This window comes from Bos javanicus, chromosome X (genome assembly GCF_032452875.1).
Source record: "Bos javanicus breed banteng chromosome X, ARS-OSU_banteng_1.0, whole genome shotgun sequence".
NCBI lineage: Eukaryota > Metazoa > Chordata > Mammalia > Artiodactyla > Bovidae > Bos > Bos javanicus.
Window position 1 is genome coordinate 130,856,217 of NC_083897.1, and position 14,820 is coordinate 130,871,036.

The following is a 14,820-nucleotide window of genomic DNA, read 5'->3' on the forward strand; positions in this document are numbered from 1 at the left end:
AAGCCACTGCAATGAGAAGCCCCAGTTCTCCCCAACTAGAGAAAGCCCCTGAGCAGCAACAAAAATCCAGCACAACAAAATATTAACTAAATAAAATTTACAAAACACACACTTATGCCCTAATTAAGGATTCCTAGCCCCAAACTACTGTTCTGCTGCATCCCACAGGCCAGCAAGGCCTCACTTGCCCAGTTTCACGACCAAAGAAAGGGACCTAAGTCAGTGAGAGAGACGAAGACATCATGGTTTACCTGATGGAGGACCCTGCCTGTCTCCAGCAAGGTCCTGGAACAACATCCCATCGTGTGCAACGCTGGAGCAAGCAGGCAGGATGGACACGTTGGCAGGTTTCACTGCTGGTGGCTGGGGGAAACCAGGATTACCAATTGTATGGGAATTGACCTCAGGTGATCCCTGCCAGGCAGATGCCCTGGAGAAGGAAATGGCTACGCTCGTCTGGAGAATGCCTAGCAGGCTACAGTCAAAGACTGGGACATGGCTGAACATGCACGCGTGCAATAACGCAGGCACCCACGCACAAAGGCGCCCATGCACGCATGCGCTCAGGCACCCGCTTATGCACGCAGGAGGCCAAGCACGCAGCCATGCACCCACACACGCAAGCACATAGGTACCCACGCACCCATGCACGCGCTCAGGCACTCGCACATGCTCGCGGACGACCTTGCAAGCACGCATGCGCACAACACACGCGCACATAAGCGTGCACGCATGCGCACATAAGAACCCATGCTCGTGGCACCCAAGTCTACCGTTGCGTGGCAACGGCTGATCGCGGAAAGCAGTTGAGGGGCCGACTCCTCATCAGCCGTTTGCTAAGCTATAGGTAGCTGGGCCGTGGGGCAAGGAGGTGGGAAGGTTTGTCCTGTGAGTAGGGTGTAGGTGGAGTAGGCACTAGTCAGACCAGGGAGAGACAGAGAGCAAGAACACAGCCATTTTGAGTGGCTTGCTCTTCCAACTTCCATTAGAAATTCCTCGATGCCCCTGGGACTTCACAGGGCAAGTATCTTACAGGTAGTTAGGAAAACGCTTGTCCATGTTCTTCTGAGCTGTGTTTGTTTTCACGTACCTATTGGTACTTCGTGGTTGCAAGGTAGGCACCTATTTCTCTTTCTCTTCTATGACTTGCCATTCTCCAGCACTCACTTTAAGGTCCTATAGCCCCAGTGCTATGTGATGGTCTCAGAAAGAGTAGATCTGGGGAGCATAACCCTTCTTGCCCTTTTTTACTTTATCTTGAGAAATTTTCTTTTCATGTTGTATCTCCTCTGCAAAATAATCACCTAACCCCTTCTTGGGCCCAACATGTCAGAACCTCTGATGAACAGAGCACATTCACCCATTAGGCACTGACCCCTCCCTCTAGGGGGCCCCAGAACTCTCATCAGATGAGGCACAGGGCAGACACCAGGTTAAGAATTTGTCTTCCGTCACCCCTCTATCCAGAGATCTTTCCTCTTTTGCCTCTCAGATGAAAGGGACCTTAAATCAACTCGGGTAAGGCCAGGACAGGCTTCCCTTATGGCTCAGTGGTAAAGAACCTGCCTGCCAATGCAGGAGATGTGAGAGACACAGATTCAATCCCTGGCTTCGAAAGATCTCCTGGAGAAGGAAATGGTAACCCACTCCAGTATTCTTGCCTGGGAAATTCCATAGGCAGAGGAGCCTGGCCGGCTACAGTCCATGGGGTCTCAGAGTCGGACACTTCTCCTCCTCCCTTCCTCCCTCATCACTTCTCACCAGAAGTCTGTCTTTCCCACAAGGGCTTAGTGGGAGTAAGGGTAAATCCAGCATGGCTTCTGTGGTGAGAGAGGTGATGAGAGGGAGGGGGGAATAAATCTGATCCTGAAAATAGATTGAAATTTAAAATGCAACTGGAAATAAGACCTGGAGCAAAGTCACTAAATGATTGAATAGACTTAGTAACTAAGTCAACCTACTTTCTTTGCATACGACTTTCCCCCTGAGAATAATCAGCAGAATTCTAAGAAAAGTATTTGCCAAAGTTATCTTATATTTAGTTATCCATAATTCTGTGCAGTGCACAGAGGAAGAAAAAGAAAACCTGGTAAGATGGCCAGTTTCAAGTCTTGCCTGATAACAGAGGTGAATTTTGTGGCTGTTTTAATTATAATTTTTGAGCTAGAAATCAATAGTTCTTCCCTGTAGAACTTACCAGAAAGAACTTGGCTGACAGCATGTATAGTGATGAAAGGTTTTTGTAGGCATACTTTTTAGGCAAAAAGAAAGTGGCACTTTGCAAAGCATTGCCTTTGTGACAGTTAATGAAATCTTTCTCTCCAAGGCAGAAGTGGGATAAACAGGCCATGGTGGATTGGGCTCTACCCCTCAAATATAAAGGGGTGGCTGATGAGTTGCTTACACAGGTGAGCAGGAGTAGTGAGAATTCCTACTGTGAGCTGGTCCACCTGCTTCCAGTGAGGACTCTCTCCTCAGAGGGGATTGCCCTTAGGCAGAGTGTCATGTGGAGTCAGTCACTTCTTAGCGGAGACCTCAGATTCCTCATTCTTGAAGATTTCTACAAAAGAAAGCTATTTCCACACCCTCGTGAGTGCTCCAGGAGATGCAAACGGAGTGAGCCAGGGACCCTTTGTTTTGATACCTCCTACCAACCATAGCTTCACACAACTCTCATTAGTTACCCTGCCTTTGAACTCCTGTCTGGAGGCAGGCACACTGAACCCGTTCCAGATACCTGACCCAGTTGATCATTTCCTCTTATTGTTAGTAAATCATCAGGTTGGCATTTGTGATAAAAAGCAGGAAAGTGGGGGAAGAACTAGAGATAGTAGAAACTTACTCTTTGATTGCCTGGAATGACTGCTTTCCTTAAATATGCATTGTTTATTTGAAAATATTCAATGAAATCTCCTAGGTAATATTTGATCACAGGTAAAGCGTCTGCCTGCAATGCGGGAGACCTGGGTTCGATTCCTGGGTTGGGAAGATCCCCTGGAGAAGGAAATGGCAATCCACTCCAGCACTCTTGCCTGGAAAATCCCATGGACTGAGGAGCTTGGTGCAGGCTACTATCCATGGGGTCGCAAAGAGTCGGGCACAACTGAGCGACTTCACTTTCACTTTCACTTTCAGTACCCTTGCAAATTTTTTATTGATAAATAGTGTACATACAGAAAAGTGCATGTAACCTAAATGTAAAGCTCACTGAACTTTCAGAACTTGAAACATGCTGTGGCCAATAACCAGATCAATAGAGAGGACTTGGGATTTCCCTAGCAGTCCAGTGGTTAGGACTCCGTGTTTCTACTGCAGGGGGCATGGTTTCAATCCCTGGTCTGGGAACTAGATCCCACAAGCCACATAGCACAAATAAGTAAATAAATCTTTACCCACAACCCCAGAAGCCCCCTCCCCCAAATACTCATTCCAGACACAGCTTCTCCCCCTTGGGGTAACCAATAGCCTGACCCCTAATAGCAGAGATTCCTTTTGCCTGCCTCTGTACTCTATACAGTAGAAACTTATAGCCTGCTCTCTTTTTTCTTGACTTCTCTGAGTCCGCATTCTGTTTGTGAGAGCCTTCCTTATTACTCTGTGTAGTGATACATTGTTTCTTCTCATTGCTGCACAGCAATATAAATACACTAGAATGTGTTTATCTGCTTTCCTGTTGATGGACCTTTGGGTAGTTTCCAGTTGAGTGCTGTTACAAACACCCAAATTCATGTCCTTTTATCAACACACGTATGCACTGCTTTGGGATATGTACCCAGGAATTACTGGGTCATAGGGTAAGCAGGTGTTCAGCTTTAGTAGGTATCAACTGTTAGCAAACAGTTTCTTTGTGGTTGTACCAGTTTGCACTTCCACTAGCAGTGATGAGACTACTGGTTGCTCTACAGCCTCTCCTAAAATGTACTCAGATCACTTCCCTACCTACTAAGGGATGTGGTATCGCTGCTGCTGCTGCTGCTGCTAAGTCGCTTCAAGACACAGAAGCTCACTTGGCTCCCCCGTCCCTGGGATTCTCCAGGCAAGAACACTGGAGTGGGTTGCCATTTCTTTCTCCAATGCATGAAAGTGAAAAGTGAAACTAAAGTCGCTCAGTCGTGTCCTACTCTTAGCAACCCCATGGACTGCAGCCTACCAGGCTCGTCCGTCCATGGGATTTTCCAGGCAAGAATACTGGAGTGGGGTGCCATTGCCTTCTCCGTGGTATTTCTAGTGGCTCAAAATCCAGATTCTTGAACTAGACTTTCTGGGTTCAAATTCCTGCTTCATCCTTTAATAGGTGTGTGACTTTAGACACCTTACTTAATTTTTCTGTGCCTCAGTTTTTTTCTTCTGTAAAATGAGGACAATAACTAGATCATCTACCTCATAGAGTTAAGGATTAAATGAGTTAATGCATGTAGAACACTAAGGATAGTGGCTGGCACATAGACAATACTCCATAAATCTTAGATATTACTTTCACTCAAATGCATCGAAAAAAAATCAGTTGCCACCAGTGCAGTAAGAGAGTTGCGTATCTTACTGTAAAAGAAATAGAAAGTTTCCCACATATCCTGGGAGGCAGTCAGATAAGTGCCACAAGGGGTCTCTGTATGCAGGAGCAAGATAGCATGCATGTCTCCATCTCGGGCTATGCCAGTCACAGGTAATCCTTGGGAACTTGTATGTGCAAATTAAACTAGAATGTCAGTGCTCCAAAATATTCATAGGAGAGTAGGAACCATGTATACAATCACTATAAATGACAATCTGGGCTTTATTTATTTGGCCCATGAAGCCACTGACATCTCTCCTCTTTAAGTTAGCAAATAACAGTTTTAGTGAATTCTTTACAAACTCTATAAACTTTTACAGTCTAGCCCTTGGAAAACTCCACTTTAGGAATTAACATAGATGTGGATTTCATTAAATAACTATACATTCAGTAAATATTCCACGGAGGAAAGAGAAATGGTAAAGAATGATGATAGGAGAGTAGGTAGGAAGTTCACAGACATGCAAAGCTGACACTCCAGTCTCCATGAGTGAGTCATTGGCTGGAATTGGCTTTTAATGTTAAATATCAGCAAATCAGCAAATACATTTTCCGTGTCCATCTTCTAGCTTTTGTTGTTGTTGTTGAGTCGCTCCGTCGTCTCTCTTTGCAACCCCATGGACTGCAGCCCACCAGGCTCCTCTGTCCATGGGATTCTCCAGCCAAGAATACTGGAGTGGGTTGCCATGCCCTCTTCCAGGGGATCTTCCCCACCCAGGGATGGAACCCACATCTCCTGCATTAGCAGGTGGATTCTTTACCACTGAGCCACCAGGGAAGCCCATCTTCTATTACAGCTTGCACTGTGTTTAGCTGCTCAGTTGTGTCCAGCTCTTTGCGACCCCATGGACTGTAGCCCTCCATGCTCCTCTGTCCATGGAATTCTCCAGGCAAGAATACTGCGGTGGGTTGCCACACTCTCCTCCAGGGGATCTTCTCAGCCCAGGGATTGAACCCAGGTCTCTCTGGCATCACAGGCAGATTCTTTACCATCTGAGCCACCAGTGTAGCTTGCTGCTGATAAGTCACTTCAGTCATGTCCAACTCTGTGAGAACCCATAGACAGCAGCCCACCAGGCTCCACCATCCCTGGGATTCTCCAGGCAAGAACACTGGAGTGGGTTGCCATTTCCTTCTCCAATGCATGAAAGTGAAAAGTGAAAGTGAAGTCGCTCAGTCATGTCTGACCCTTCGCGACCCCATGGACTGCAGCCTACCAGGCTCCTCTGTCCATGGGATTTTCCGGGCAAGACTACTGGAGTGGGTTGCCATTGCCTTCTCCACCAGTGTAGCTTAGTGGGTCACAACTCTGGCTGCCTATTAGACTCACCTGGGGGGACTTCCCTGGTGGTCCAATGGTTGGGACTCTAAGCTTCCACTGTAGACGGGGGTGGGTGAGTGACCAGTGTTTGTCCCCTGATCTGGGAAGTAGTATCCCACACACTACTCAGTTTGGTCAAAGAAAATAAAATTACCTGGAGAACTTTAAAAAATTCACATTTCCCCCACCAAAAAAAAATGTTCAGCTTCTCACCCAGAAATGTTGATTATGTTTGTTTGTCAGCAGGGCCCAGAACTTTTTTCTTTCTCAAGGTCTCCAAGTGGTTCTAATGGGCAGCCAGAGACGGGAAATATTTCCTTCTCAGTGTCACTGCAACAATCCTGGCAGTGCTTTCTGAATGGTTGTCTCTTGCAGTGGGGTCACAGGGAGGATCCTGCGTAGTTTCTGTGGAGTCTGTCTGGTTTAGTCAAGAAAAGTTCAAAACACTGGCTCAACTGGTTTTTATCTGGTACATTTTCTCTCCTACCTATAACCTCAGAATATTCCAATCTATTTTAAGCCCTCCTGTGGTTTCTAAAGCACAATACTTTCCGAACTGAAGACTTACCATTTCAAATCTCATGGGCTATGATTCAATCCAGAGCAGAGCTAAACAGAACTTAAGTATCCCAATTAGGAATTGGATTGAAAAAAGACCCGGGAAAGTGCCCTTCATAAAAGAGTGAAATTGTGCTTTATGTGGTGGTGTTGCTATCACCTGTGGTTTCAACTGCAGGAAAAATAGGAAAAAGCCATGGAACAATCATTGTATTGGGTCGGCCAAAAAGTTCATTCTGGTTTTTCCATGAAATGTCACCCAAAATGAAACCCAAATGAACTTTTTGGCCAATGCAATATTTGAACATGGGTACATGTGAATTTGAGTTTCTGGCTCAGCCACTTGTTAGCTATGAGTCCTTGCCTTCTCTGAGCAGATGTTTCATGAAAGATGGAAGCATTAGCAGATCTCAGAAGGAAATTTTGTAGATTTAAAGGAGCTAATGTTAGCGGTGCTTGGCAAAGAGTGAGTCTCAAGTAAATGGCTGTTACCCTCATGTGTTATTCCTCTAAAGCTATGATGCTTCTGCATAGCAAACACCCCACCCCTAAATCTTACTGGTTGTCTAAGATACCACTGATGTTCTTACTCATGTGTCTGTGGGTCACTTATGGCAGCTCTGCTTAAGGCTATGAATCAGACTGAGGTCTGTTCATATGTGTCTCATTTTGCAGTCAGCAGCTTCCTGGGGTATGCACTTCTCATGGCAGATGACAGAAATACAAGAAGACCTTGGCAGAAATTTGCAATGCCCTTTAATATCTCAGTGCAGAACTCATTAATGATCACTTGTGCCTATTTTCCCTTAGCCTGAGCAAGTCATATGGCGAATTTCAAGGACAATGGGATGGAGAAGTGTAATCTACCTAGTGAAACTATGGCACAATACAGAGAATAGAAGGAAAAATTATGAACAAATAATACATTCTTCCACACTTCCCTTCTGCAGAGTGTCAACAGAGGAGAAACGACGGGTGGGTAAGGAGGGAAGAAATAAATAGTTGGATCCCTTAGGAACTCTACCTTGTGCCTCATTTGTAAGCACTTGTCTGGCCTCCTTTGTAGAACTGCTCCAGCATTCCTTGCAGGCACAGAAAAGCAATTCTGTGGGCGTGGCAGCCTTCTGGATCCTCCCCCACTCCAGGTATTTGTGATGAGGGACACATTTCTCAGAGACAGTCTAGAATTCACCAGAAGCCTTCTTAAATTCTGCTTGCAAGAACACATCTAATTTTATTTAGGAAGACAAACAGAAGCAAGAGCTGGTGAAATTCAGCAAAAACAGACTATACTATATGCCAGTTGTCAAAATAACCAGATCTTTGTCTAAATTCAACCCCTTCTCTTTACCCTTTCAACAACTTTTTAATGTATGGGCGCTGTCTCTTATGATTTGCTCCAAATGACATCATCTCTTCTCCAGTATATAATAAAGTGTCCCGACTCTTTTTGACCCCGTGGGCTGAAGCCCACCAGACTCCTCTGTCCATGGGATTCTCCAGTCAGGAGTAATGGAGTGGGTTGCCATTTCCTTCTCCAGGGGATCTTCCTGACCCAGGGGCCAAACCTGGATCTCCAGCACTGCAGGCAGACCCTTTAACCTCTGAGTCACCAGGGAAGCGCAATATTTCTTTGAGCCCCTTTTTTGGGTGGGGGGCGGGGGAGGCAAGAATACTGGAGTGGGTTGCCATTCCCTTCTCCAGGAGATCTTCCCGACCCAGGGATTGAACCCGGGTCTCCCGCATTGTAGGCAGACGCTTTACCGTCTGAACCACCAGGGAAGTCTTGAGTGTGCCATAGCTGAACATAAAATAGCCACATCTGTTCAGCTGCCTGGTGATTTTACTTGTAGTATCCAGCAAATTGAGCTATTACAGTGCTCCTGCAGTAAAAGGTCTCATTGTAACCTGATTCTATTTTCTTTTATTGAGAATCAGTTTTGTGTTTGGTTCACAGCTATTCATAACTAAACTTTGAGTTTCTCCACCAGTCTTGATGCCTGTTTCTAAAACAAATACTGTGCCTTAAAATTGGCCTACACAGATATTTTGCTTAATTGAAGAGTGAAAGATTTTTACCCCAATTTATTCATTTTTGTTTCTATATTTTTTAATGTATCTGACATGTGTGATGTTATGAGTATATACACCATAACTCTCCCCACAATCCTCAGGCATGTCACATCTTCAGACTTCTACCAATGTGCTTGGCATATTTCCAGGCCAAGGTGAAATCTGAATTTGCATATTCAAGACTTCCCAGAAACTCTCAGCTACTCTGATGTCCTGACTTCTTTACCCCCACCTCTGTATCACTCTGGGTATCATTGGGTCCATGAAGTTATCTGCATTTGATTAACTGAGTGGAAGCAGAGATAGGCCTCTGAAGGAGGATCTCAAATACATGAAGTTCATCTCTATTCTTTGTATTTCAGATGCATGATATTTGTAAGTCACTTATTTCTAGTTGCACATCTGATAGAAGCTTTGCTTCCTCCATATACACAAACACGTTGTCACATATTATATCGTGATGATAGAAATAATTGCAAAGGTAAAGTAAATGATGGCAGTGGTTACATTGTAAACAACTTAGAACAGGTCTTTGTTATGAGAGAATATGTAAGGAAAGGGTTTATTGAAGTATGAGAGAGAGTTGTATCGAAATCAGGGCGACCATTCCTAGTAAGAAGACCAGGTATGTATGCCCAAAGGCATAAGTGGTTTCAACGTATTCATACTGAGGATAATTTTGGGGCATAGGAATGAAAAAGCAGGATAGATGGTGAATCATACAAATATCTTTGTAGAAAATGTCTCAGATCATCCTTTCGTTTGGTAAAATTAAATAACAGAAATCATTACACACATAAAGATGGAATTTGTCATCTGATATGAATGAGTAAAGTACTTAAAATTATCACAAAATGTTTTTTTCACCAGGCCATCAAGCTCTTTCCCTTGTTTTTTCACATTTTCTTTTGTGTCCTTCAGTAACTGGGTTTTGGACTGTACTTGATTTATATCCTGTTAGTATCATGTACAGAGAAGGCAATGGCACCCCACTCCAGTACTCTTGCCTGGAGAATCCCAGGGACGGAGGAGCCTGGTAGGCTGCAGTCCATGGGGTCACGAAGGGTCAGACACGACTGAGCAACTTCACTTTCACTTTTCACTTGCATGCATTGGAGAAGGAAATGGCAATCCACTCCAGTGTTTTAGCCTGGAGAATCCCGGGGATGGCAAAGCCTGGTGGGCTGCCGTCTATGGGGTCGCACAGAGTCGGACACGACTGAAGTGACTTAGCAGCAGTAGCATTCATTTTTGTAAAGGCCACTGCTTGAAGGACTCTGGACTTGTGTGTGCAATTGTGACTGCAATAAATAGGGCACAATTCCTAGCATATATGATAGACTCCAGATCAATATTTGTTGAATGAATGGAAAAAAATAGTGGCTTTAGACTGAATTATGGTGGCAAATTTGCACATGCACACACACACACACACTTTTTTTTTTTTTACCATTATGGGGATGAACTGGAATACTTTAAGATGTAAAGCTTAGTTCTGGAGAAGGGAATGGCTACCCACTCCAATATTCTTGCCTGGAAAATGGAACGAGGAGCCTGGAGGGCTATAGTCCATGGGCTTGCAAAGAGTCGGACACAACTGAGTGACTGAGCGCCTCACTAAACTGGGGGGAGGGGTGCAGAAAAAAGATAAAAACCTTAGTTCTAAATAGGGATGCCTCTAATGATATTTGATTATTACGAACCCCACCCCCACCCCCATCCCCCATAGGCTTCTCTGAATCTGAACTGGAGCACCTTTCCCTGTCCTTGTAGTGAGCTGCAGACACTTGATCTCTCCAGTGGAGATTGCCAAACCTTTGCGGGCAGAAACCTGGTCTTATATCATCTTTGAAGTTCTCACTGCACCTAATTTAGGGCATACACATAGAGAAGGTACTATTAGTATCCCCATTTTCAGATGAGGAAACTGAGGTTAAGCAACTGAAGTCATCTTAAGTTAAAGTCAGATAGTTAGTGGTGAAGACAGTGCTAGTATCTGATCCCTGGCAGTGTGATGCCTGAGGCTCCTCTGTCTAGGGTAATGTATTAGAAGGGTAGCTGCTACCCTTTTTTTCCCCCAAGAAAAGTAAGGTAAATAGTCAACTATGAAATTACAACTCAAAGAATAAGAGTAACTAAACAACTAAATATTCTAGACCTGCCAAGACATTGGAGTAACTTAGAAATTATTAAACTGTATTATTTCTGTCCTGGGTATTTACTCAACAAGATCCTGGCAAATAAATCCAATTCAAGAGACAGATTCAAGGGAATCATTTGCTTTTCCCTCTCTGTAGACACTAGATCGTTCAAGTGACAAGGAACACCTAAAAGGGAACCTGTTGTATGAAATTAGTAGTATGGATCAAACAGAGTGTGGCCAGTCCTCTGGAACTGCCTGAAACTCTCCAGTGAGAAGCAAAGGGAATTTTTCTCTAGTATGGTGATCCTCTCACAGCTGATGCCCCATCCTCTCTCTTCCTTCTGGCCAGTTTGCTTCTTGAAGCTAGGCAGAACATCCTTAAAGAAATGGGCGTCCTCTGCCTCTCTACTTTCAATTATCAGTAGTTTGGGAAGCTTTGTGGGGTCTGTAGGACATGGGCCAATTAGGAGAGAAAGAGAGGGATGGGGGCAGTGGTGAGGGAAGAGACATACAGACGGAGACAGTGAGACATGGAGAGACACGAAATGACACTGAAAGTCCTTGAGAATGTACTGACTTTAGAAAGCCTTTGAAAAATCAATCACTAATTCAATATGATGAATTACCTTAAAGTAGCTTGTAGAGTGTTTCCTGAGAAGAATTGGAGGTCACTTCCAATGAAATAAATAAACCACAGCTAAAGTGCTGATGTTTTAAAGAGAAAAGGCAATTGCTAAAAATGCCCATCCAATTTCCATGACTTACTACACTCAGAAACAAGGACTACGTTTATTGATCTGAAGTGGTTCAAACAGTATTTTCTTTGTTCAAACCAATTTAGCTGGAGGAAAAGTCAAGAGTTTGCCTTGTGTGGGGGCGGTGGGGGGGGGGACTGTGGAGAGAAAGAGATTCTTTACATAAAAACCTGTTGTTTTTCTATCCTAGGGCCACTCACCAAAGAAGAATAACTGGGTTTCTATTAAAGCAAAGCAATTTTTGCCCCTAATCACTATTGGTTTAGCTCTAGGCCCTTGAGACTCAAAGCAGGTTTGGAATTAGCAATATCAGTACAATCTGGGCATACATTAGAAAGGTAGACTCTCTGGCCCCACCCCAGTCCTAACTGAATCATAATCTAGTTAATCATAATCATAATCATGAAACGATTCATATGCAAATTAATGTTTGAGAAGTACTAGTCTAGACAAACATGGTTATTTAAACATTTGATAGACAAAAGAGATGGTTAAATAAAGGAGGAAATACTATCTGATAAAAGCACTTTTGTCCAAAGATTTGTTGGTGTTGATAAACTTGCTCCTATCCACTTAAGCCAGGTTTGAAGTAAAAATTTAATAGGCCCATTCTGAAATGACTTTTACCAGCTCCAGCGTCCTCATGGTTGACTGAGCTCCCACAAATGGTTGCTGACTTTGTTTGTGTCCCCAGGTGAGCAGAAATGAGTGAACAAGCAGAAAAGAGCAGTTCCGTGCGAGAGAGACCTGCACGTCAAAGTTCTCCTGAGAAACCAAGTGAGAAGGAACTGAAGCAAAAGAAACGGTTGGATCGGCAGTTAAAACGGTTGTCATTTCAAAATCCCGGGCCTCAGGTAGCCAACTTTAATCCTGAAATAAGGCAGCAGATAAAGAAAGGGCAAATGGCAAAGAAGAATGAGTTTGTTTCTGTAAAACGCGAAGGCAACAAGTATGACAAAAAGGGCAGGCTCACCTTCAATGAGGCTGACCTGTGTGACTGCCTTGATGAAGACTGCCTGGGTTGCTTCTACCCGTGCCCCAAGTGTAAGTCCACCAAGTGCGGGCCCACTTGCCGCTGCAACCGCCGCTGGGCCTATGACACCATAGTCAATGAGAATGGGGAGGTCATCAGCAAGATGCCATTCGACCTCTCCGAATAGGACCAGCCCTCCAGGCTGATCAATTTTCTCTGCTTTGCAGTTAAACCAGCCTCTTTCTCCTGGATGAATTTTAGGACTGGGGGAAGAAAGTTTTAAAAATATAGTTTAGACTAGTGTTCTCTGAAGCCATAGAACCCTGTGTAATGCACTGTCCTTTAACTTTCCTGCTGTGATGACTCAGATTCCTCCCCTGGTATCCAGCAACTCCATTGCTACTCTGCTCTCAGATTAAAAATCCCTTTCCTCTTTGCTGGTACCTTAGGAGATGGAGTTTTAGGATTTTTAGAATTCTGTAGCTGAGAGCTTGTCTTGACATAGAACATATGTTTATAATAGCTAGCTACCGTTAGGATCTTACACTTCATCAATTCTGAATCAGAATTGCTATTTGGATTGACTTGGCACTACATACTCATAGTCTCATTTTTTAGTGTTACTGTTTTAACAATACTAAAATGAAATTTGGTTTAAAAAAAAAAAAACACCTTTAATAGGCCACGTGGCCCAACATATGAGCACAAAAGCAGAGATTCAATTTAAGTGATATCCAAAATGCCAACTGGAAGCAGACTTCAAAGGACAAATTTTAATCTAATTGTTACATAGAAATGATTTAAAAGCATTTTTTTTTTTTTGGTGGCTAAGATTACCAGCCACACAGAACTGGCCAAGGTGGTACAAAATTCCTAAGGCCTAAGTTGCATTTGGTCTTGGAGGTACAGGATTTAAGGCAATTCAGCTAGAGTTTCTGCTGACCTCAGTGAAGATACCATCTCAGAAGACTGACGTGGAACATCTGGGCCAGGTTTGGCAGCTATTGTGCAAAACTGTTTTTAGGGAAAATCTCTATGAAAATGTTCACACCCACAGCGTCATCGGGAAAGTTTCTCTTCAGTCATCTTTGATACCGAGTTTTATTCAAATGGTCTGTAAGGAGAAAATTGCTTTTTCCACTTTTCCATGTTTACTTCTCATGAACATTTAATTGCTTCTTTTGAAGCTTTGGATTCACCACAAAGAGACTTTCCATTGAGCACATTTGTGCAGGCACTGGCTGAGGCTGCAGACTGTGGGCTATAAATAGACGGAAGGCCCCTATCTCCATCCCACCAAATGGCTATGTATGTTTACCCACTAGAAAAAATTCACCTGAGACCACTTTTGCCTCTGACTAACTCACCCAATATCTCTGTGTGGCAAATTCATGAATAAAAAGCATTTAATTTTCTTTACTTTGATTTTTGTGTGTGTCAGAAAGTGTGTGTGTTTTGGACCCAAGAGAAAAAAAAAAACTTTTCCACCCTTCCCTGAACCAAATACATGTTTTGTTGTTTGGCAAACACCAATCACTTTCCATCAGAAATTCCTGATAATAGTGATATTAGGTTGGCGCAAAAGTTTTGCCTCATCCGCCATATTCACCTGACTTCTTGGCAACCGCCCACCACTTCATCAAGCATCTTGACAACGTTTTGTGGGGGAAGGGCTTCCACAACCAGCAGGAGGCAGAAAATGCTTTCCAAGAATTTAATCAAATCCTGAAGCACAGATTTTTTAAAAATTATTCATTGATTTTTAAAATTTATTTTTTAATTGAAGAATAATTGCTTTACAGAATTTGTTGTTTTCTTTCAAACCTCAACATGAATCAGCCATAAGTATACATATGTCCCCTCCCTCTTGACCCTCCCTCTCATCTCCTTCCCAATCCCACCCCTCTAGGTTGGTACAGAGACCCTGTTTGAGATCCCTGAGATATACAGCAAACTCCCTTTGCCTATCTGTTTTACATATGGTAATGTAAGTTTCCATGTTACTCTCACCATATATCTCACCATCTCCTGCCTTCTCCCCGTGTCCATGAGTCTGTTTCTCCATTGCTGCCCTGCAAAGAAATTCTGTGGTACCACCTTTCTAGATTCCGTATATATGCGTTAATATATGGTATTTATGTTTCTCTTTCTGACTGACTTCACTCTGTATAATAGGCTCTAGGTTCATCCACCTCATTGGAACTGACTCAGATGTGTTCCTTTTTATGGCTGAGTAATATTCCATTGTGTATATGTACCACGACTTCTTTATCCATTCATCTGTCGATGGACATCTAGGTTGCTTCCATGTCCTAGCTGTTGTAAATAGTGCTGCAGTGAACGCTGAGGTACATGTGTCTTTTTCAATTTTGGTTTCCTCAGGGTATATACCTAGCAGTGCGATTATTGGGTTATATGGTGGTTTTATTGCTAGTTTTTTAAGGA

At 43.6% G+C, this 14,820-nt stretch overlaps 1 protein-coding gene across 2 annotated transcripts; it reads left to right on the forward strand.

Moving 5' to 3' along the window:
- The first annotated feature begins 394 nt into the window (after positions 1–394).
- Positions 395–13,790, forward strand: LOC133242059 (ARL14 effector protein-like). Of its 2 annotated transcripts, none has more exons than XM_061408005.1 (2): positions 395–847; positions 12,097–13,790. In XM_061408005.1, exon 2 carries the CDS (start codon positions 12,107–12,109, stop codon positions 12,560–12,562), a length of 456 nt encoding a protein of 151 aa, XP_061263989.1. In that variant the 5' UTR covers positions 395–847; positions 12,097–12,106; the 3' UTR covers positions 12,563–13,790. The 2 variants fall into 2 exon arrangements, with proteins under 2 accessions (XP_061263989.1, XP_061263986.1); XM_061408002.1 differs by having other exon boundaries at positions 396–1,114.
- Positions 13,791–14,820: the final 1,030 nt, after the last annotated feature.

What these genes read in the sequence shown, in the direction of transcription:
- LOC133242059 (XM_061408005.1), top strand. Translation starts at nt 12,107, where the DNA reads ATGAGTGAACAAGCAGAAAAGAGCAGTTCCGTGCGAGAGAGACCTGCA.